We start from the raw sequence: 21,125 nt of genomic DNA, 5'->3' as shown, positions 1-21,125 counted from the left end.
GAATGTGCAGCATTTTAATTGCATGCTTTACAATTGTTGAAACTCAGCCAAAAGGGTGTAGTGTGGTACTGTACATAAGGTACCACAGGAGGACATGAGCCATCTATCAAGAGTGTATCAATTCCAGTATTTTGTTTGTTGCTAGTGACCCTGGTAAAAAATAATTATTAGGTAGTATGCTGAAATTAGTCTCACCACTATATAAATACCACAATATATTATCAAGGATTATAAAATACCACCAAATAACACCATAATAGAAAATACCACAAAGTAATAACCCCAAAATATATCCAACAAGTTTCTTGGGCCTTTTTCCCTAGCGGGTTGTATTTTCTCTGGTGTGATCGATCAGGGGTGTGTGCCTTCACCGCCCACAGGCAAATTGGTTGGTGGAAAGGTGGAACTGTTTGCAAAAAATGAAGTTGGCCAAGCTCTGCGAAACTCTCAAAAAGAGCTGGCTCTAAGGCCTGCCCTTGGCTGTGTTCAGTCTGCGCAACCAGCCAAGCAAGGACCACCACCTGACAACCCATAAAGTGGTGACAGGAATGAGGATGCATGCCCTAGCTGCGTCCACATGAACAGGGTCTGACGCACACAAAAGTGGGGAAGAATTCAATGTATATCTTAAGAATATGTCAAGACACAGCAACAGAAGAACCTCTTCAGCTACAACCCGGCAACAGAATCTACGCCAAACAACATATGCAACAGTGGAATCAACCAAAGTTCACTGGACCTTTTGAGGTGGAGAAAGTAACACCAACCACAGTAAAACAAAAAAATAATCGCGCCTGGGCTCATATCACAGATCTGTGGCAGATGCGCTTCTCGTATGAACCCTCTGCCATACTAACATCTGTCTGGTGGGGGTCAGAGTGAGCCCTAAAGTACTCCTCCACTACACAAAGTTTCTCCCTCTCAGATGTGACCCTCTTCCCTGGCCCATCCACAGGTGCCTCTATCCTATTGCGGCTCGCCCGTTGTTTCAACTTGGCTGCTAACAGCCGATTGGCCTTGTTACCCTTAGAATAGTAGTATTGCTTAACTCTCATCATACCATACGCTGCGCGGCTCATATGATGGGCCTCGAGGGCTCTCTGGGCTATCCTCACCTCTCGTTTCCGACGCTGAGTAGGTCTACACTTATGTGCCTCTTCCCTCTCCCGGAGCTCCAACTCCAACTGGGCTTGTATTTGTTTCCTGGCCCTACCTTTCTCTGCAGAGTAAGCAATTACCTGTCCCCGGAGCACAGCCTTCGCTGCATCCCATATCTTTGTATACGGCAGTGCCTCTGTCTCATTCTCCTTAAAGTAAAGGTTAATAGCCTCTGAAATACATGAGCGGAACTGGGGATCCTCCAGGAGGAATTCGTTCAGTTGCCAGGATCGTGGTGGGCTTGACTGGGCCTGAAAAGAAGCCAACTTGAGTAGGACCGGGGCATGATCTGACAATGCCTTGGGCAGTATATCTATGTCAATTGCTTGAGCTATTAACTTATCGGACACTAAGAACATATCCAACCTGGAAAATCCCCTGTGCACCGCAGAATAATATGTGTATTCTCGCTCTTCTGGATGACAGAATCTCCATACCTCTATAAGGGAATGTTCCCGCAGAAGCGTAGTAAGTGCCAAAAAATTATTTTTATCAGCACTTGTCGGGGGGAGAGTTTTATCCATCAGAGGGTCAATTACAGCGTTGAAATCACCTCCAATTATTATGTCACTCTCCGCATGTTCAAACAGCATCCTCGAGACGGATTCAAAAAACGTGTCCTGCTGTGTGTTGGGCGCATATAGAGAGACCAGCGTCACCCTCCTCCCCTTCAGATCGGCTACTACTAAGACATATCTGCCTCCCACATCCTTAAACGTCTTACAGACTCCTAAAGAAATTCCTTTGCGAACCAGGATGGCCACCCGCACTCTTTTACTCCCTGAAGAAGCGCAACATTTTGTGGGATATAGTTTGCTATTAAGCCGGAATTCATCTGACGAGAGCAAGTGAGTCTCCTGAAGAAACAGGATTGAGGAGTCTAAGGTGGCCATGCGGTGCATCAGTGCCTTTCTTTTAAACTGAGAGTTCAACCCCTGAACATTCAGGGAGAGACAGCAACAAGTTGGGGTGGTCATAGTTTTATCATTATCTCCCTCCAGTAATCACCCCTTTTCCTTCTCCCCTCGAGTTTACTAGATACAAATGCCCCTCCTCCATTCCCTCCCCATCCTCTTACCCCTTCAGACTTAAAGGGTCCCAGCATAACCAGGAGAAAATTCCTGTCTATCGCCCACTCAACCATTTGTTTGCCCCCTGCTGTAACTCAGGTGTTCCACGAGAGCTCCCATAACACCTCTGACCCTGCAGACCAATGCAAATCTCACCACAACCTTCGATGATCAGGCTCCCCAAAAGACATAAAAAGAAAGGAAAAACAATAACCAAATTTAGATTATCAAATGCTTGCCAAACTCGTAACATAACTGATACGAACAGTAACCCTTCCAGGGTAACAATGTTGGGTGTAATCCGTGTGACGGGCCCCAACCTCCAGCACCCAAGAACATTCCCGCACATCCCCTTATTTGCGATAAGCGCGCATCCGATGCGCAGACATATACATCCCTTTACAACCTTGCTCCATCTTTACATGTTCTATAACGCCCATGCCAGGATCTGATCCAGGCAGATCGCTTATCAGTGTACCTGCGCTGCCGTCGTATTCAATCATTAGAGGGGCCGCACCCTGTCCCATTTCTGCAGATACCAAATGGCCATGTCCGGAGCCAGCAAATGTATGGCAACATTAGCCCAGTTAATTCAAGCGGTCATCCCCCCTAGGGGGGTCCGCGACCATGTCCCCTCACTTCCGATCAGTCATCCCGCTGGTATCTTTCCTGTGTATATGCAATTACGTGCCACTGGGCAGAGCACCTGGCTATCATCGCTCACCCAGTTTGCTGTGTTTCCATCATCTCTTTAAACTCCCTGTTGAAGCGTATGAGCTCTTCATATTATCCTCCCACATTTTTCATGCCTGATGCAGATGAGCCCACCATTCCTTGGAAAAGGTGGATCCGTTCTTTTGAACATTATGGTGGGGTGGTTTGTGGCCCGAACTGTAGTGCAGAAAAGAGGAAATCTTTGTTAATGCACTGTTAAGGACCGGCTGGCCAAGAAAAGTATGAATCTCTACCAGAACTTCCAGTTGATGAAGATGTTGATATCAACGAATATGAAAGTAGAGTGAGAAAGATAAATAAACATTATAACAAGAAAGTGAGTATCATCTTGGAGAGATATAAGTTTGGCAAGAGGACACAAGAGGAGGGAGAAAGTGTTGAGAAATGTGTTACTGCTTTAAGGAAACTTGCCAAAACATGCAATTTTAATGATCAACTGGATGAAAGATTAAGAGACCAGTTTATGTTGGAGTGCAGAAGTACGAAAGTGAGAGAAAAACTTTCATCAGAGAATGATCCCTCGTTGGATATGGTGCTTAGAGTAGCAAAGGAGGTGGAACACACTGAAGAATGTGTAAAGGAACTTGAGAACAAAATGAAATCTGTCCAATTACAAACCAACGGTATGAGAGCTACTAAGATAACATGCAACAATACTGAAGAAAAAGAATCAATTGTGTTGGTGAACAATACTACAGTCAGAAGAAAAACGTCTAGTAGACCATATCAACCGCCGCTGAAACACAGAGGAAAGTACAAATTCAATCCAAAAGGTAATCTCAATAATTCTGCTAGGAGAGAATGTCCAAATGATTGACTCATGAACTCTAGAAAGAAACGTCAGGGAAGATGCTACAGGTGTGACAGCATCAATCATTGGGCTGACGATCCGGAATGTCCAGCGATAAAAATCATATGCAGTAATTGTAAAGGGAAGGGCCATTACTCCAAGTGCTGCAGGTTTCGCGATATATCCAATTCAGGCAGTGATCACAGTGATCTTGAGGAAGGCGAAGAATGAGTTTTCGTTGTGATGGATGATGATGAAAAAGTCCTAGAGAGCCCCAAAGCCAAAATTTCAGTTGACGGAGTGGAAATAAACATGATGATTGACACTGGTGCGAAATATACATTGGTACCGCAGCAACTATGGAATAGGAAGAAACATGAGTATTTACACGAGACGGACATCAAGCCCAGAGCCTACGGTGGTGTAAAGATAGACACTATAGGGTGGTTCTGGGGTAGTTTGAAATTCAAGGGGAGAAAGGCTAATGGGAAGGTTTACATCACAAATTCAGGTAAAACACCCCTTCTAAGCTGGACTCACCAGAGCAAACTGCAAGTAAAAATAGACTCTGTTGCAGAAGAGTCTGTTTTGGCTGTTGATAACGATGTAAACAGATGTGATAATAGTCTCAAGGTAAAGAACAGTGTCACAGATGATGTCATGGGAGCAGTATTCTGTGATGGTGTTGGATGGCTTTGTGGTTATGTACATGAAATACAACTGAAACCTAATCATACTCCAGTGGTCCAGAAGTTAAGGAGTGTACCTTTATCTATTAGAGATGAGGTCAGGAAAGAGATCAAACTCATGGAAAGTTAAGGAATTATTGAAGGCATAAATGCCAGTGAATGGGTTTCGCCACTTGTAGTTCTCAGGAAGACATCAGGAAAGCTTTGAATATGTGTAGATATGCGGGAACTTAACAAGTGTGTTGTCCCTGATAGACATCCTCTTCCCAACATACAAGAGTTGATTTCCACTATTGGGCCGTCAAGTTACTTTTCTACTCTTGATTTAACATCAGCCTATCATCAAGTCAAATTACACAGATATTCCAGACATCTCACTGCTTTCATTACGCCTGATGGATTATATCAATTCAAAAGGATGCCTTTTGGGTTGGTGTCAGCAGCATCCGTCTTTCAAAAAATCATGCATAGTCTTTTTGAGAGAGTGCCAGGAGTAATATGCTTCCAGGAAAATATCTTGATATATGCTGGTAACAAAAAGGTTCATGATGAGAGATTAAGATATGTGTGTGAAAAGTTATACAGAGCTGGAATGACTTTGAGCAAAGATAAATGTAAAATTAATTAATCTGGGACACAAAACCTCCGCAAACAGCATATCACCTAAAGCACAATTAGTGGATACTATAAAGAAAATGCCCAGACCATGCAACAAAGAAGAAGTGTGCACATTCTTAGGTATGGCGGAATACTATTCCAAGTTTGTTTATGATTTTGCTGTGCATACTGTTCCACTTCGCGAAGTAATCAAGAAGAACATTTTGAATGGAATGATGAATGTGAGGAGGAGTTTGAGTTTATTAAGACTGCAATAGATAAAGCCCCGGCATTGAAAAATGTCACTAGTAATAAGAAAATCATTATTACCACTGATGCCAGTAATGTTGGCCTGGGAGCTGTCATCACACAAGAACACAAAGGCCGAGAAGTGGTGATTGCATTTGCATCCAGATTACTAAAGGGGGCTGAAAAATCTTATGCCGCCATTGAAAAAGAGGCTTTGGCGATAAAATGGTCGGCGGAAAAATTCAGGAGTTTCATTTGGGGTGGTGAAGTAGAGGTTCACACGGAACACAAACCTTTAGTCCATGTCATTATGTCTAAAGGATTAGACAAAGTATCCAATAGGATCAGGAGATGGGTAATGCTCCTTCAGGAATACAATTGCACAGTACGTTATGTACCTGAAGCTAAGAACACTACGGCTGACTGTTTGTCACGTCCCACCAACATATCAGCAATTGTCGATGAGGATGACGATATGGAAAATGGTCTCAATATAGAAACGGCATCCATTTCAAAGATAGAATGGAGTAAGGCTGAAAAGGATGATGACATGCTGGTCCGGCTTAAGGAATTAATTTGCAGTCAAGGTCCATGTTGTAAAGCAATATTTGAAAAAGCTAATCTTTCAGACTATTGGTTGGTTGCTGATGAATTGCATTTACATAACGACATCATCATGAGAGGAGACAAGATTATTCCGCCTTCAGGTGTACACCAAAGATTGATTGAACTTGGTCATGAGGGTCACCAAGGAATAGTAAAAACTAAACAGAGGATAAGAAATGACTTCTGGTGGCCTGGATGTGATTTGCAAATAGAACGCTACATCGGAGACTGTATCCTTTGCAATAATGGTGAAAAGAGCTGCGTGGGTGTGAAACAACGTATGGTGGTGACCGAAATTCCGAGCAAAGCATGGAAAGATCTTGGCATGGATGTGTTGGGCCCTGTGTATAGTAATGGTGTACAAAAGTTGTGTTTAGTAGTAATTGATCTTCTCACTAGATGGGTTGAAGTGTTCATTGCACCAAGTATTACAGGGAAAACCGTGGTTGATTTTCTGTCTGGAATTTGTGAAAGAGAAGGTTTTCCTGGTAGTATCATGACAGACAATGGTACCCAATTTAGATCAAAGGAGATGGTGGAATTTTGTAATAAGTATTCCATCATGCACAAAAAAGTGCCATTTACCACCCTCAAACCAATGGGACTGTGGAACGCTTTAACAAAGTGTTGAAGCAGACCATTTGGTTGGCGTGGTCCAATGGCATGAATTGGGAAACAGCTGTTAAGGAGAGGATAGTGGCGCATCGTTTTACGCCTCATTCCACCACTGGTCTTTCTCCTTTTGAGTTAAGTAGAGGGAGGAAGGCGTGTACCAAACTGGCACCGCTATGGTTAGATAACATAAATGATCGTGTGGATAAGGATTTCGGGGTTGTGTATAGTAAGATCAGAGGTAACCAGTTGAGGAACAAATCTGTGTATGATGAGAAAAGACCTATGAATAAGTTTGATAAGGATACTGTAGTGGGAAAGATGGTTAGAGTCAATCTTCCCCCTTGTCACACCGCGCGCTGGCTCGCAGGCGCCACTTACCTGTCCTGGGGTCCCGGGTCCACGGCCGCAGCGGTCTCCTCCTTCATGGAGGCTGTACCCGCGGTGGCGTCTTTCCCCACGCCGGCCCGCGGTCCGGATGGGCTCCGTGGGAGCCGCCATCTTGCGAGGATCTACGCATGCGCGGATCGTCAGTATCCGACTTCCCGCGCATGCGCAGTGTCGGAACATGCGTTCCAAGCCTCGCTTTGATGCCGGGCTTTAAATGAGCGCCGCATACACAGGGACAACGCGTCTCAACACGGTTGTTACTGTGTATGCGCTGCTGGAGCCCTGGCGTCCGTGTCTCAGTCTCTCCAGTTCCTTACTCTGCCTTATCCTGCCTAGTCCAGCCTTTCCTCCTTGTCCTCTCCCTGCTCCTTAGTCCTCCTACCCCTTGCTTCCCAGTTCTACCTTGTCCTTGCCTGCCTCCTGGGTTAGGGTAGGGGAGTTCCTGTCTGGGATCCTGGTTTACTTCCGTTCTACTAGGATAGTAGGATTTCCTTGTCTGTTCTGTTTGACCTTGCAGGGTAGGGGAGTTCCTGTCTGGGATCCTGGTTTACTTCCGTTCTACTAGGATAGTAGGATTTCCTTGTCTGTTCTGTTTGACCTTGCAGACCTTCCTCCTTTACCTGTCTTGTGCCCTGCCGGTACCTGTGCCTTGCTACCCTCTTGTATGTTCCGGAGTTCAGCTTCCACCATTATCGGTGTCTTCATTAAGCCTTCTCTGCCAGTGGAAACACTGTTCCGACGCCACGTAAATACAGAGAAGTGCCACCCGTGGCGTTGGGAGTTGGTTCAGTGCCATCCTGTCATATATCGTCAGGAGGGTATTGGGCTAATTTCTCGCGCTACTCATTCATCGGCAAGAGATACTCCGACAGACTGGCAACCTCAACTCCACGGTCTTCAGGAAGAAAAGGTAACCAACGATCTCGTGAAGACTCGTTTAACAGATTGAGACGCCTTTCCTTCAGTCCCGACATGGACGACATGCAGGAATTACGCGAAGAAATGCGTACCATGCGTCTTGAAATGACCACCCTCCGCCAGGAGAACGACACCCTTCGACAAGCGATGGGTCGGAGTATGGCTTATCCCTCACAACCAGCTACACCACCTGAGAACTCCATGGCTTACACTACTCCGATGAAGTATGATGGTGACCCGCGTCGAGTGGCAGAGTTCTGTACAAACTGTCGGATCCATTTCCAGTTCAGGTCAAGTCATTTTGGTCAAGACAAGGCAAAGATCGGGTATATCCTTGGAAACCTAACCGGCAATGCACTTGCTTGGGCCGCACCTTTGGTCTCTACCAACAGTCCCCTGTTAGGTGATTTCGCTGCTTTCGAGAAAGCCTTTTTGGATGTCTTTAAACCGCCCAATTTGGCAGCCATGGCCCAGAATCAATTAATGGAGATCAAACAAGGACCAGGTGACATAATCCACTACATAAGTCGGTTTCGACAATTAGCAACCGATTCACAATGGCCCGAAATCATTCAGAAAACCTTGTTTCGTCGGGGACTACGAGAAGAGTACAAAGACGAATTGCTGCACATCCCGGAGCCAGAAACGTTGCCTGCATTGGTGGAACAAGTCTTACGCATTGACCACAGGTTAGCTGAACGACGGAGTGAACGTCGCAGATCTGACAGGTATCACCCGGTTCTTCCGGTACTGAACCCCGGACCAGCTGTCTCTACCGATGTGGGCCCAGAACCCATGCAGTTGGTAGCCATCCGAGGCCCGTTGTCCGAGGCCGAAAAGAAAAGAAGACGACAGCAAAACTTGTGCTTGTATTGCAGTGGTTCGGGTCATTTTCTAGGCACCTGTCCGCTACGCCCTCTGAAGAAGCAGGAAAACTAACAGGCCCGTTGTATGAGGCGAAGGCAGCAGCGGGCCGCCTCTCTGAATCTGACCTTCCTCCTATGAACCCGGTGCCCTTGTTGATCCTGAAAGTCGGTGTTGCCTGGCTAGGGAAGTGTATGAAAACCTGGGCCCTTCTCGATTGTGGAGCATCCGGCAACTACATCGATGCCTCATTCGCGATTGCCAATGGGATCCGTTTACATTACAAAGAACGACCAACTGTGGTCGAGGTGATTGATGGTTCTGCTTTGTCTTCTGGTCCAGTCTGCCAACAGTCCGATCCCTTGTGGCTCTCTGTGGAAGGGCATCTCGAACAGATTTCGTTGGATGTCATCAAGTCTCCCTCTTTTCCGGTGGTGCTGGGCCTACCTTGGCTGCTATATCACAATCCTCAGGTCGATTGGACCGCTCGTTCCCTGGTGTTCTCTTCGACGCGTTGTCCTCGGGACTGTGGACTTCACGAAACCTTTCCTGCAATTTTGGAGTCCCTCAATCCTGTTGACGTATCTGCCCGTTTATGTGCCACCCAGTTGGTACCTCAGGAATATGCCGGATACCACAAGGCGTTCTCCAGGCCTGAGGACATACCATTACCGCCCCACCGGCACTTTGACTGTTCCATTGACATCCTGCCCGATGCGGTCATTCCCCACGGCAAGATCTATTCGTTGACTCAACTCGAGAAAGGCGTCCTACAGGAGTACATTAAGGATTGCCTCAACAAGGGCTACATAGTGCCGTCCAAGTCCCCCGCAGGATTCCCGTTATTCTTCGTCAAGAAGAAAGAGGGTACTTTGCGCCCTTGTATCGATTATCGTCAACTAAATGAGATCACGAGGAAGGACAGGTACCCATTACCACTCATCCGGGACATCATCGAATCCCTGAAATCCGCACAAATCTTCACCAAGCTGGATCTAAGAGGGGCCTATCACCTGGTGCGGATTAGGAAGGGAGATGAGTGGAAGACGGCCTTCAAAACACCCATCGGTCACTACGAGTACAGGGTGATGCCGTTTGGACTCTGCAACGCCCCGGCCGTCTTCCAGCGGTTCATGGACGATGTCTTTTCGGACCTTATTGGAATATCTGTATGGGTATACCTTGATGACATCCTGGTTTTTTCTGACACTCGAACTGCACATGTTGCGCATGTTCAGGAAGTTCTTCGTAGACTAACAGCTAACGGCCTGTATGCCAAGGTAGAAAAATGTCAATTTCATATGGAAAGCATGGAATTTCTGGGCTATGTGATCAGCAGCACGGGAGTGCGGATGGATCCCACGAAACTGCAAGCTATACGAGAATGGAAACCGCCACATGGCGTGAAGTCACTTCAAAGGTTCTTGGGCTTCGCCAACTTTTATCGACGCTTCATTCCACGCTTTTCTCAACTTGCCAACAGCCTAACCCGCCTGACCAGTACCAAGGTGCCATTTCTCTGGGACACGCAGGACGAGGAGGCATTTCTGGAATTGAAAAAATCCTTCATGTCGGCTCCTGTTCTTAGACATCCAGATGATGAAAAGCCATTTGTGGTTGAAACAGACGCTTCGGACTACGCAATTGGTGCGGTCTTACTACAGCAAGATTCAGTCACGGGAACAGAGCACCCGGTGGCTTACTACTCACGGAAATTGTCAGCGAGCGAGAAAAACTATGCGGTGATTGAAAAGGAATTACTGGCTATGAACGCAGCTCTCGAGGAGTGGCGACATCACTTGCTGGGTGGGAGGTACCCGGTGGTGGTTCGCACTGATCACCGTAATCTACAGTTCCTGCGCTCTTTGCAATGCAGAACCTCCCGTCATGCTCGTTGGGCCTTTTTCTTTTCGCAGTTTGATTTCACCGTCACGTACATTCCTTGTTCCCAGAATACGAAGGCTGATGCTCTGTCTCGGTCTCTGGAAAACAACGTTGAAGGTGCCAAGGAACCGGAGCCTCTGATAGCGTCAAAGCATTTTCTATCGATGGTGACTCCCCAGCTCCAACAGTTGATAGAAGCCACACGAACGGATCCCTCAAGATTACAGATACTACAACGTTCTGACATCAGAGAACGTGACGGCTTGTTGTTCTTTAAGGATCGTCTGTACGTTCCCACCTTGGAGCTCCAGAAGAACGTTCTACAGAATTGCCATGATTCCGTCGTTTGTGGTCACCGTGGAGTCCGCACAACACAAGAACTGGTTGCACGGCAGTACTGGTGGCCTGGATGGGCCACGCTGGTAAAGCACTACGTGGATTCCTGCCCTGTATGTGCCCAGATCAAGATTCCTCGCAAAAGGCCCATTGGTCTCCTGAAACCCACACCTACGCCTCCGTACCCTTGGCATACCATCGCCACGGATTTCATCGTTGACCTGCCCCTATCTGGTGGTTTCACGTGTATAATGGTGGTGGTGGACTGCTTCACCAAGACTGCTCATTTCTTGCCCTTTCCCAAACTGCCCACTGCCTCCCAGATGGCACGACGTTTTTTACACGAGGTGTATCGTCTTCATGGTCTTCCGGAGAAAATTCTATCGGACCGGGGAACTCAATATATCTCATCCTTTTGGGACCAACTGTGTCGGCATTTGGACATTCAGCGAGCCCTGAGTTCTGGCTATCATCCACAGACCAATGGGCAGACGGAGCGCACCAATCAAACCCTTGAGCAATACCTACGTTGTTATGCCAATGCCACTCAAGACAACTGGTCGGAATGGTTGGACACCGCGGGAGTAGCTTACAACAATGCTGTTCATTCTGCTACCGGACTCAGCCCCTTTTTCTGCTCTTCTGGTCTTCACCCCAGATTGCTGCCAGTTCGTCCTACATCTTCCAGTGCCGTACCATCTGCAGATGCCCTGGTATCCCTGATCCGCAATCAACATCGCCTGGCGGCCGGTACCTTGGCAGTGGCACAAGCACGTATGAAGGAACAGGCTGACAAGAGACGGAGCCCTGAGCCCGTCCTTCATGTTGGGGACAGGGTATGGCTGTCCTCCAAGAATCTACCGGTACGCAATTTGCCAGTGAAACTGGCTCCCCGCTTTTTTGGTCCCTTTCGCATCATTGGGCGTGTTTCTTCTGTTGCCTTTCGTTTGTCTCTGCCACGTTCTTGGAGGGTCCATCCTGTCTTTCATGTCTCCCTTTTGAAGCCCTATGTGCCCGATGTTATGGGTTCCACCTGTTCCCGTCCTGCCCCGGTCTTGGTTCGTGGGGTCCCTGAGTTTGAGGTGCAGGAGATATGTGATTCACGGATTTGGCGGGGTGCTCTGCAACTCCTGGTCAGCTGGAAGGGATATCCTGCTTGTGACCGCACTTGGGAACCTCGCTCCTTCGTGCATGCACCGCGCCTGGTTCGGGACTTCTATCTCCGCTACCCTTGGAAACCCGGTGCTCCGGGGTTATCCGGGAGGGGTTATGGTGTCACACCGCGCGCTCGCGGGCGCCACTTACCTGTCCTGGGGTCCCGGGTCCACGGCCGCAGCAGTCTCCTCCTTCATGGAGGCTGTACCCGCGGTGGCGTCTTTCCCCACGCCGGCCCGCGGTCCGGATGGGCTCTGTGGGCGCCGCCATCTTGCGAGGACCTGCGCATGCGCGGATCGTCAGTATCCGACTTCCCGCGCATGCGCAGTGTCGGAACATGCGTTCCAAGCCTCGCTTTGATGCCGGGCTTTAAATGAGCGCCGCATACACAGGGACAACGCGTCTCAACACGGTTGTTACTGTGTATGCGCTGCTGGAGCCCTGGCGTCCGTGTCTCAGTCTCTCCAGTTCCTTACTCTGCCTTATCCTGCCTAGTCCAGCCTTTCCTCCTTGTCCTCTCCCTGCTCCTTAGTCCTCCTACCCCTTGCTTCCCAGTTCTACCTTGTCCTTGCCTGCCTCCTGGGTTAGGGTAGGGGAGTTCCTGTCTGGGATCCTGGTTTACTTCCGTTCTACTAGGATAGTAGGATTTCCTTGTCTGTTCTGTTTGACCTTGCAGGGTAGGGGAGTTCCTGTCTGGGATCCTGGTTTACTTCCGTTCTACTAGGATAGTAGGATTTCCTTGTCTGTTCTGTTTGACCTTGCAGACCTTCCTCCTTTACCTGTCTTGTGCCCTGCCGGTACCTGTGCCTTGCTACCCTCTTGGATGTTCCGGAGTTCAGCTTCCACCATTATCGGTGTCTTCATTAAGCCTTCTCTGCCAGTGGAAACACTGTTCCGACGCCACATAAATACGGAGAAGTGCCACCCGTGGCGTTGGGAGTTGGTTCAGTGCCATCCTGTCATATATCGTCAGGAGGGTATTGGGCTAATTTCTCGCGCTACTCATTCATCGGCAAGAGATACTCCGACAGACTGGCAACCTCAACTCCACGGTCTTCAGGAAGAAAAGGTAACCAACGATCTCGTGAAGACTCGTTTAACACCCCTGCCCTCAGGGAAGGCCCTTGTAAATGGTCAAGGCCCATCAGAGTTGTGGAGGCATTCAAACATTCTGTTAGAACGGAGGATGGAAGGATTTGGAATGTTGAGAGATTTTGGGTATGTGGTAACAATAGACATTCCATTGTCAGAAGAGGTGAGGATGTTGCGAGACATTCCAGTGAGAAGAATGAGAGGGAAGTGTGTCAAAGGAAAGTGCCAAAGGGAAAGGATATGCAAAGAGATGTTTCTAAAAAATCTGAAGTAATTTCCTTGCCTACACCCATCAGAGAGACGACGTGCAGGTCCAAGTGGGGAAGAGTATATCGAAGACCAAGACGCACGGAAGACTTCGTGTGAATTTGAAATTGTGTTGCATTTTAGTATTGTTATATTTTGTCTGTGTTATATTATAAGGGAAGGGAGATGTGTAGCATCTGTACTTCTATGAAAGATGCACAGCAGTCACCCTGTACTGCCAACATTCCATGTCTGGAGCGTGCCATGGACTGCAGTGACATCATGAGGAATGTGGAATGCTGATTGAAGATCAACAGCTGGAGCCCCTGCAGATCGACTTACACTGACTCCCTCTTTCTTGTCTTATATATGGTATACTTAAGATATATACATTTAAAGTTATTTTAGTCTCTCATGCCATGAGTCATTACTGTATACCTCCCGGTCACTTCAATATCATATAAATGAAATGATAACAATCACTGGCAATGTCAACAGTTTGGGCTTTTGTGTAGGCATGGGAAAGTCACTTGCCAGGCACTGCTGTGGTGATATTAACTGGCTATTGATTGTAGCAGCTGAACAATGGTGCATCTAATAGCAGTGCCTGACACATGCCTAATACTTATACACAAGCCAAAACTGTTGGTTTTGCCAATGCTTGTTTTTAACAGGACTTCGGTGATTTCAATGCATAGTGCTTATAAATAGAGTGGCTGAAGGTAGACCTAGTTAAGGCGTTTTTCTTACACCATTAGTGGATTTACAACTCCAATTAAGTCATTACCTCTCAGAAAATCCCTTTGAAAAAACACTGGCAGGCACTTGATTAGGTAAGGCTTGATTAAAGCGAGCTCAAAGAGTTCCCATGAGGAAGCTTTTTGGGTGGGGAAAGGCAAGAACTGGGTGTGAATGGCCATATGGATTAGCATGGCCATGGGCAGTCACTTTGTAGAGTACTCAGATGCCATTGGCATTGTATTACAGAGCAGTCTGGGCCACGTGGCCTATTCTCTGATTTTGGAGGCCTATAGTCCAAAGCAGCAAAATTAATCATTGAAAGGCAGGAGAATGGGCATGGAAGGCATGAAGCAAGGCAGAGGTCAAAGTGGGAGGGAACTAAAGGGTATGTATGACGTTCCCTTACTTCTCATGATAATCTGCACTAGTTCTCCTTCATTTATGTGACCTGCAGTACAATTCCAGGACGGTAGGAAAGGTTCCTTTAATTTATAAATAATTGTTCACCTACTGGGGATTTAAACCTGGGCCCTGTTGGTAACAATTCTGGGTCAAACCTCATTGTGCTGTCTCGCAAGTGCTGGCTAAGCTTTGCTTATTTCAAGCAACTGCTTGCACATGAAGCCCATTCCCAAGCAATCAGGTAGCAATCTGGGAATTGCTGCAGGCACTGAGGGGGTTGTTTAGGCACAGAGGTGTTTGCAGGTAATGGGAGGGGTGTGTGTGTGCTGTAGTACTGGGCATGTCCCTTAAGAGGTGCAAATGGTGGGTGATTGGAAGGGATGGCTGCATGAAGCTGCATGCTGAGGACGACAACGACACCCTAATGTTGGTAATTTAAATGCATATTCATTCACTGTGTTTTCTTCAGTCGTGCCAGAACTGTTGTAAAACATAGCTTTGTGGGATGGGGGTGGGGGAGCAAGGACTTAGGTAGGGGTTTTGAATGGGGCGTGGGGGGTGATGTGAGTATGGGGGAGTGAAGGGAGCAGAGAAGGGGCGGGGCAGAGGGAATGTTGTTCCATTACTTTTTCTGTTACACTGAAGCAAGGGCATATAAAGGTATGCATATACGTTCACATGTTTGCAATAACCTTCTTTAGAAGCAGGGGCCCACTCCTCAATTTACCTTCCACTTTAAGGCTAGGCTGTGCACTGTACAGAGTCTACCTACCTGCGTGAGTTCTAAGATACGTGTCTCCAATGATAAGGGTAAGCCGTCAGGAATGGAGGGCGGAGGTTTCACACTTGGCTCCGGTGACGTTCCCAACGATGGCTCGCTGCCATCCTCCACCTCAGGGAAAGGGCTGCTATCCGGAGAATCGTTCAGAAGGCGCTCGAGATCTAGATCGTTCAGCTTGTCCATCACGCTTGCGGCTCGCAACAAATCGGAGGCTGTGGTTGAGCCAAAAAGTGACAGAAGGGGATCGCACATGGATTCTGTCTCCTGCTGGGCAGGCATCAGAACCTTCATTGATGGTGACGAAGAGGTTACTGTTTGATCATCATCCTTTTTCGGAGCCTTCTTTTCCTTCTGGAAGTTTCTCGACATGTCGCTGACGTTCATGGTGTATTGTTGCTCAGTTTTCTCCTTGAAGCCATTTAATTCTGTGAACCTGAAGAGGTAAAGACAAGGGTATTAATATTAACTAAATATCACAGCTTGTAAGTAAGTGCAGTAGTTAATGCGCTCTCCACAGGGCCTCAGAAAGATAAACTGGGAGAACCTGCAATAGATCGTGGGGATTCCAGCAACGAACATTCTGAATAATTGTGATGTGGTTCAAAAACGGACGCTAGTGCTCGACACATTCTGGAAGTAGTTTTAGTAATGGAATAAAGTCCCATTTCGAAATGGGACTGCATCCCATTCCTAAAGTGCACCTATAAGCTGTCGGCTGGCTCCCTACTGATTTAAGTGAAAGGTGAGGAATCGCCCAGAACATACAGGTTGGAGGAATAACCAGTTTTCAATACAGAGATTAAAATAAAAGGTATTTTACCTTTTAGCAGGGAGCAAAAGGGTCGGACTGGGGCATCACATTGTCATCACATTGTCTCGGGCACCAATGAAAAAGTGGGCCACAGTTGCAAATGGCGATTCATTCCTTTTGTGTCACTCAGAGTAGTGGGTAAGAGGGCGATTTTTCATAAAATGTGATGCACATTGTGCATTTTAAAGGATTTTGTTTCAGTAACACTGGTCAAAACTACTAGCCGCATGACGAAGTAACTTAAAAAAGTGGCCCACTTTGACCCAAACCAACGGGCCCACACTGTCCGAGCCCAGAGAGCAGTTATTTTGTTCAGCCTTGGAAGCTCCTTGCAGACCACCCGAGCAGTACGCTTGCCGAATGTGCTGATTACCAGAAGCTCTGGCTGAAGGTGTGCAGGGGACCATTTCTAAGCCCTGCTCAGACCCCGCATCAACCCGGCATCAACCAAGCCGCCTGTTAAACATGCGTGCTGTTCTTGTCTGCTCCAACAATGTCAATCACACAGCACATGTACAGTAACTACACTACAATAAAGACAATAAAGACATACTAAGTAAAAAGGAGTTGAGATTTCTATTTGTAACTTTTCTCACGTTCATACAAGCGAAATGTGTTTTCGAAACTAAATATAACCCCCTTGTGCTTAAGCAAAGATCTCAGCTACCGTCTCTTAACCTGGTAAGCTAACGCCTAATGTCTGCCTTATGCACGGATCTCCTAATAAAAGCAATGTGTCTAAATCACAGAGTAACATTTGCAGATAAAAAGTCATGAAAAAACGTTGGAACAGGGAAACTCGGTGGGGGCTTGGAATCACAAAGCAGGAGGGCAACAGCCAACAGCAAAGAGCAAACGAGCTTGTATACAACAACAAATACATTAAGCCACGCTCTCTTTTTTGCCTGCAAGTCAAACACTGGATGAAGCAATCACAGTGTGGGGAGGTGAGGATGCACCCAGTCTAACACTGGTAGACACCAGTGAGGCTAGGATAAACATGCAAACATTTGGCGGCAATATAACATTCAAGCTGCAAGCTGCACATTTCCAATCACATCATCAGGGTTCAAGTGATCTGTCAGTCACTGCTAATATAACAGCCCAGAGTAAAGAGGGGTCCAACGAAACCTGCAAACAGACTCCAGTTCTTTAGTAACCCACCCTGCCATGATAGCCACAAGGAAGAATAAGCACCAATGTATGAAAACGCAGGATGGAGGTGCTAACGACCAGCGCTGTATGCAATACAGCAGGAATCTAACGTCTTTGAAAGATAACGAGGTGCTAAGAATGCAAAGCAGCTTGAACTGCCCACTGGTGCCAGCCTTACTGACCAACACTGAGTGGGATCCAAGAAAATGCAAATTTATTGAAACCCAGCATGGAATGCTGGGGACAGGGCTGACCCGAGGCGGGAGGTGTTGGTGGGTGTTGCATTTCTGCTGGAGCTCCCTGCTGGGAGAGGGAGTTCCGGTGCGCGTTGTGTAGGCATGCAGGCCCATAGCACGCGTATAGAAAGGCTTCAACACAGTTGGAGGCTTCACGGGGAACTAACTACCCGTGCTTTCCAGCTTTCTTTATTAACTTCACATCACATCCTGCATACGTGTAGATGTGACGCGTACATAGCATCCCTCTTTTTCCATAATGAGAAAATACATAAGCGTTCTCCGACCTTACAGCTATTTAAACATTTGATTAATTCAAGTTAAAATTTGCACACAAAGTCTCTCAGCTTACCAGGGGGCCGGCCTCAGGTTATATCCACGGTAGCGCTGGCGTGGCGCTACATCTGCGGCTTCCTCCTCCTCCTGCTCGCCCTCTGGGTTAGGATCTACTTCTTCTTCCGTCTTCCTCTGCTTGGTCAAAAGGTTCTGGATTCTGTGCTGTCGCCCTCTCTCTGTGTAGCATCGGGGTAGTATGTGTACTTTCGCTCTTCCTCTGTGGCTGGTTCTGGTCTTCCGTCCACATTTCATCCGGGACCTGCTTGAACCATGATGCATTTCTCGTGATGTTCTCCAGACCTCTGCTTGCTGTTATCATTATCCCTTCTCTCCTAATTACCTTCCATGGTGTAAGGTCGTAGCTGGTTGACAGTTTGGCTGTTCTCGGTCTTCGCTATGCGCTACACCTTGTTTATGGTCCTCATGAACTGCAAGGGTTAAGTTCAAGACCCTCTGCATTGTCCACAAGGCCTTCTGGGGCCTGGGTCCACAATACCTGCAACTCTAACCTTCGGAAATACCTTCCTACTTGAGCTCTTCACTCCTCCATCTCCACCTCCCTAAGGGTCAGTCGCTTCTCCAAGCAATGAGTTGGCGGTAGATCTCTTTCTTCGGGTGGGACCTCCCTCTGGAACAGCCTCCCTGCCTCTCTGAAACTTGATGAGAATCACCTTGCATTTTCCCCCTTCCCTCTCCCCTGCACTTGTGCCTTCTCAATGTCACTGGACCTAGTAAGATCGTTGTTCTGTCCTCCCTTGTATCCTTCCCTTGCCTCGTCACGCTCTGAAACACTTGTGCATGGGCGCGATATAAATAAACTATCATATCAATATCATACAGGTTCTACGATGTCTGTCTCTTCGAGTACTCGTAGCTCCATAGCAACTAACTCCCGCATATGAAATGGTGTCCTCATGTGTCGTACCGCCTTGGGTTGCACCGTGGGGTCAATGTGTAGTTTGACCAACTTTCTTTTCAGGCATCCAACGCCCCGTAGGAAGGACATCTGGGTGCTTTGTCAGTAGATCACTGATCTCGTTTGAGTCTGTAATGTCACAGATGAACTTTATCAGTCTTAGATCTTCTGCAGACTCCCGACGCATTTACGACGTATAATTTGGCTTGATCTCCTGATCTCCCCTGCTGACTCTTGTTCTGAAACGTCTGATGACTGGAAGTGATGTTTTGCAACCATACGCAAACAGTAGGGAGTCTGTGTGTTTCAGTGCTGGGGTTGCATCTGCTTGAATATGTCTGCAGGCATAACGGTTACGGATGCTCCTGTGTCAACTGTCATGACAGTTTCTTGCCCCTGTATGCAGCACCTGGGTCTCCTCTTCTTCGGTGTGCCATTGCCTTGTTCCAGGTCCGAGATGAGGAGAACCTTGTCCTTTCGCCTTGTCCGTCCGGATTCAACTGCTGCCACCACACCGTCGTGGTCATCCCCAGATTCATCTGTGGAGGAGTTGTCCCCAGTCACAACGAGGTGGGTGTCCGCCTGCTTCTTCTTCCTGGTTTACACCTTTGGTGTTTGGGTTTGGTTGCATTGGGGTGGGACTGACAATCGACATATGCGTGCGTAGTGATCTTTGCAGCTGCATACTCCACACATGGTTCTTTGGGCTGGGCAGTTTCTTCTCCCATGGTGTGCACCTCCACACCATCCGCATTCGTTCGGTCCCGGGTTTCTTGGTTGCCACCTCTGGGCTGTGTGAGGTTCACTGTTTTCTTCCCTGGCCGCTGGACAGTTTGAGATTTGTGCCACTATAGCTGTTGGGAGTAAGTTGTAGTTTTTGTAGAGTGGTGCACATGTGAGCTGCTCTGGGGTGCGATAGTTCCCTCTGGCGTTCACAATATTATTGCAAGGGTGATGCCCTGCTCGCTCAGAACTATGCGTCACAGTTTTTCCGAGTTCATGCCATTGATGATTTTGCATCTTATCTCTTTTTCCGTGTTGTAAGTGACTCCAATCAAGCAATCCCACTAAGTCAGTGCCTTGTCTGGGATGCCCAAGGGAAGCCCTTATTTATGTATTTTTATGGCAAGTTATAATCTGGATGATGAACCCTTGTATAACACCCCTCTCTTAGAATCCCCCTTGACCCTACTGAGCCAAGAAGTAGGCTTGTTTTGCAAATTTAAAAGGTTTATTTGAAAAATTAAACAATATATATATATATCACACTTCTATAAATAAATTGATAATGGATAGTACACTTGTGAATATGAGCAGTAATCAGCAAGAGGCAATCCTACAGTAGCACAGTTCTTGGTTACTTATGAATAGGAACAGAAGAATGAGGTGGGAAAGAATGCTTTATATGGTTCAAGGAAACGCAATGATGAATGAAATGCAGTACAGAAAATAACTTGATATGGCTTCAACAAAAGACAATGTAATCACCTTTTCTTGACAATTCACTCCCCCCCTTTATGCAATATAAGGAGATGGAAAGAAGACACACAGTTCTCAGGAATGCAATCAAATATAATTCAGTTCCCCCCTAGCAAGCTTAAAAGAAAACAGGTATGAGTTTTAACACAGGCAAGATACTTTGATGTGGTTGCAATTAAGTGAAAAATATTCTAAAAAGGCTTTTAATTCCCTATAGGGGGTTCAGGGTGGGTGATATCTAGTTTATATTAGTTCAGGCTCACTTTAGCAATGCTCTATGAGTAACTAGCAGGTTAAAACGAATTTTAGCAAAGGAAAGCAAGGAGCTGCTGATTTTTACACATGGCTGAAATTGTGCAAAATGTCAAATCGCGGCAAATTTAATCACGCGCGTCGAACGTAATTACGGAGGCCTTATAAGGAGTAGGTTCTAGGTTCGTTGGAAGGCCTAGAATCTTAGCTTTAAGATAAAAGTTTCGCTCCTAGCACAAACGGTTCTGGAGATACGGACGATTTTGTGATGGTAGTTTTTCGGATTTGAAATTTAAAAGTTCAAAATGGCAAATGACAGTTTTCAGCTTTAGAAATGACGGAATGACACGATTCTAGGAGGCAGTTCTAATAGGCTAAAATAGTTTGGATTAGATTATTTTAAACTAAGAGATTGGTTTTGCACAGTGAGTACTCACACTATATTTTTGAAATAAGCCGTCAAGGTCTGGTCAGGTTGGACGGGACTTCCGGCGGGTGGTTCTGAAGTCCCGGCTATCTGGGTCAGCTCTGCTCTCTGGGTCTGTCAAGCACCGGTTCTGCTCACAGCGGTCTGGTTTGTGGTTCTCACTGGTTCTGGATACAGCACTGCTTTCTGGATACTGCT

General features: G+C 47.0%; 1 protein-coding gene across 1 annotated transcript in view; it reads right to left on the bottom strand.

Moving 5' to 3' along the window:
- Positions 1–21,125, bottom strand: part of UBN1 (ubinuclein 1) — a 2,005,314-nt gene that overhangs the window by 985,648 nt on the left and 998,541 nt on the right. The window contains exon 7 of the mRNA XM_069646040.1: positions 15,307–15,748. Coding sequence (XP_069502141.1) covers positions 15,307–15,748 — 442 coding nt within the window. The remainder of the gene's footprint in view (positions 1–15,306; positions 15,749–21,125) is intronic.

Source organism: Ambystoma mexicanum, chromosome 2p, assembly GCF_040938575.1.
Source record: "Ambystoma mexicanum isolate Mex_15411 chromosome 2p, UKY_AmexF1_1, whole genome shotgun sequence".
NCBI classification, from domain to species: domain Eukaryota; kingdom Metazoa; phylum Chordata; class Amphibia; order Caudata; family Ambystomatidae; genus Ambystoma; species Ambystoma mexicanum.
The sequence above is the reverse complement of the archived record's forward strand: the minus strand, read 5'-3'. Positions and strand labels throughout refer to the sequence as shown.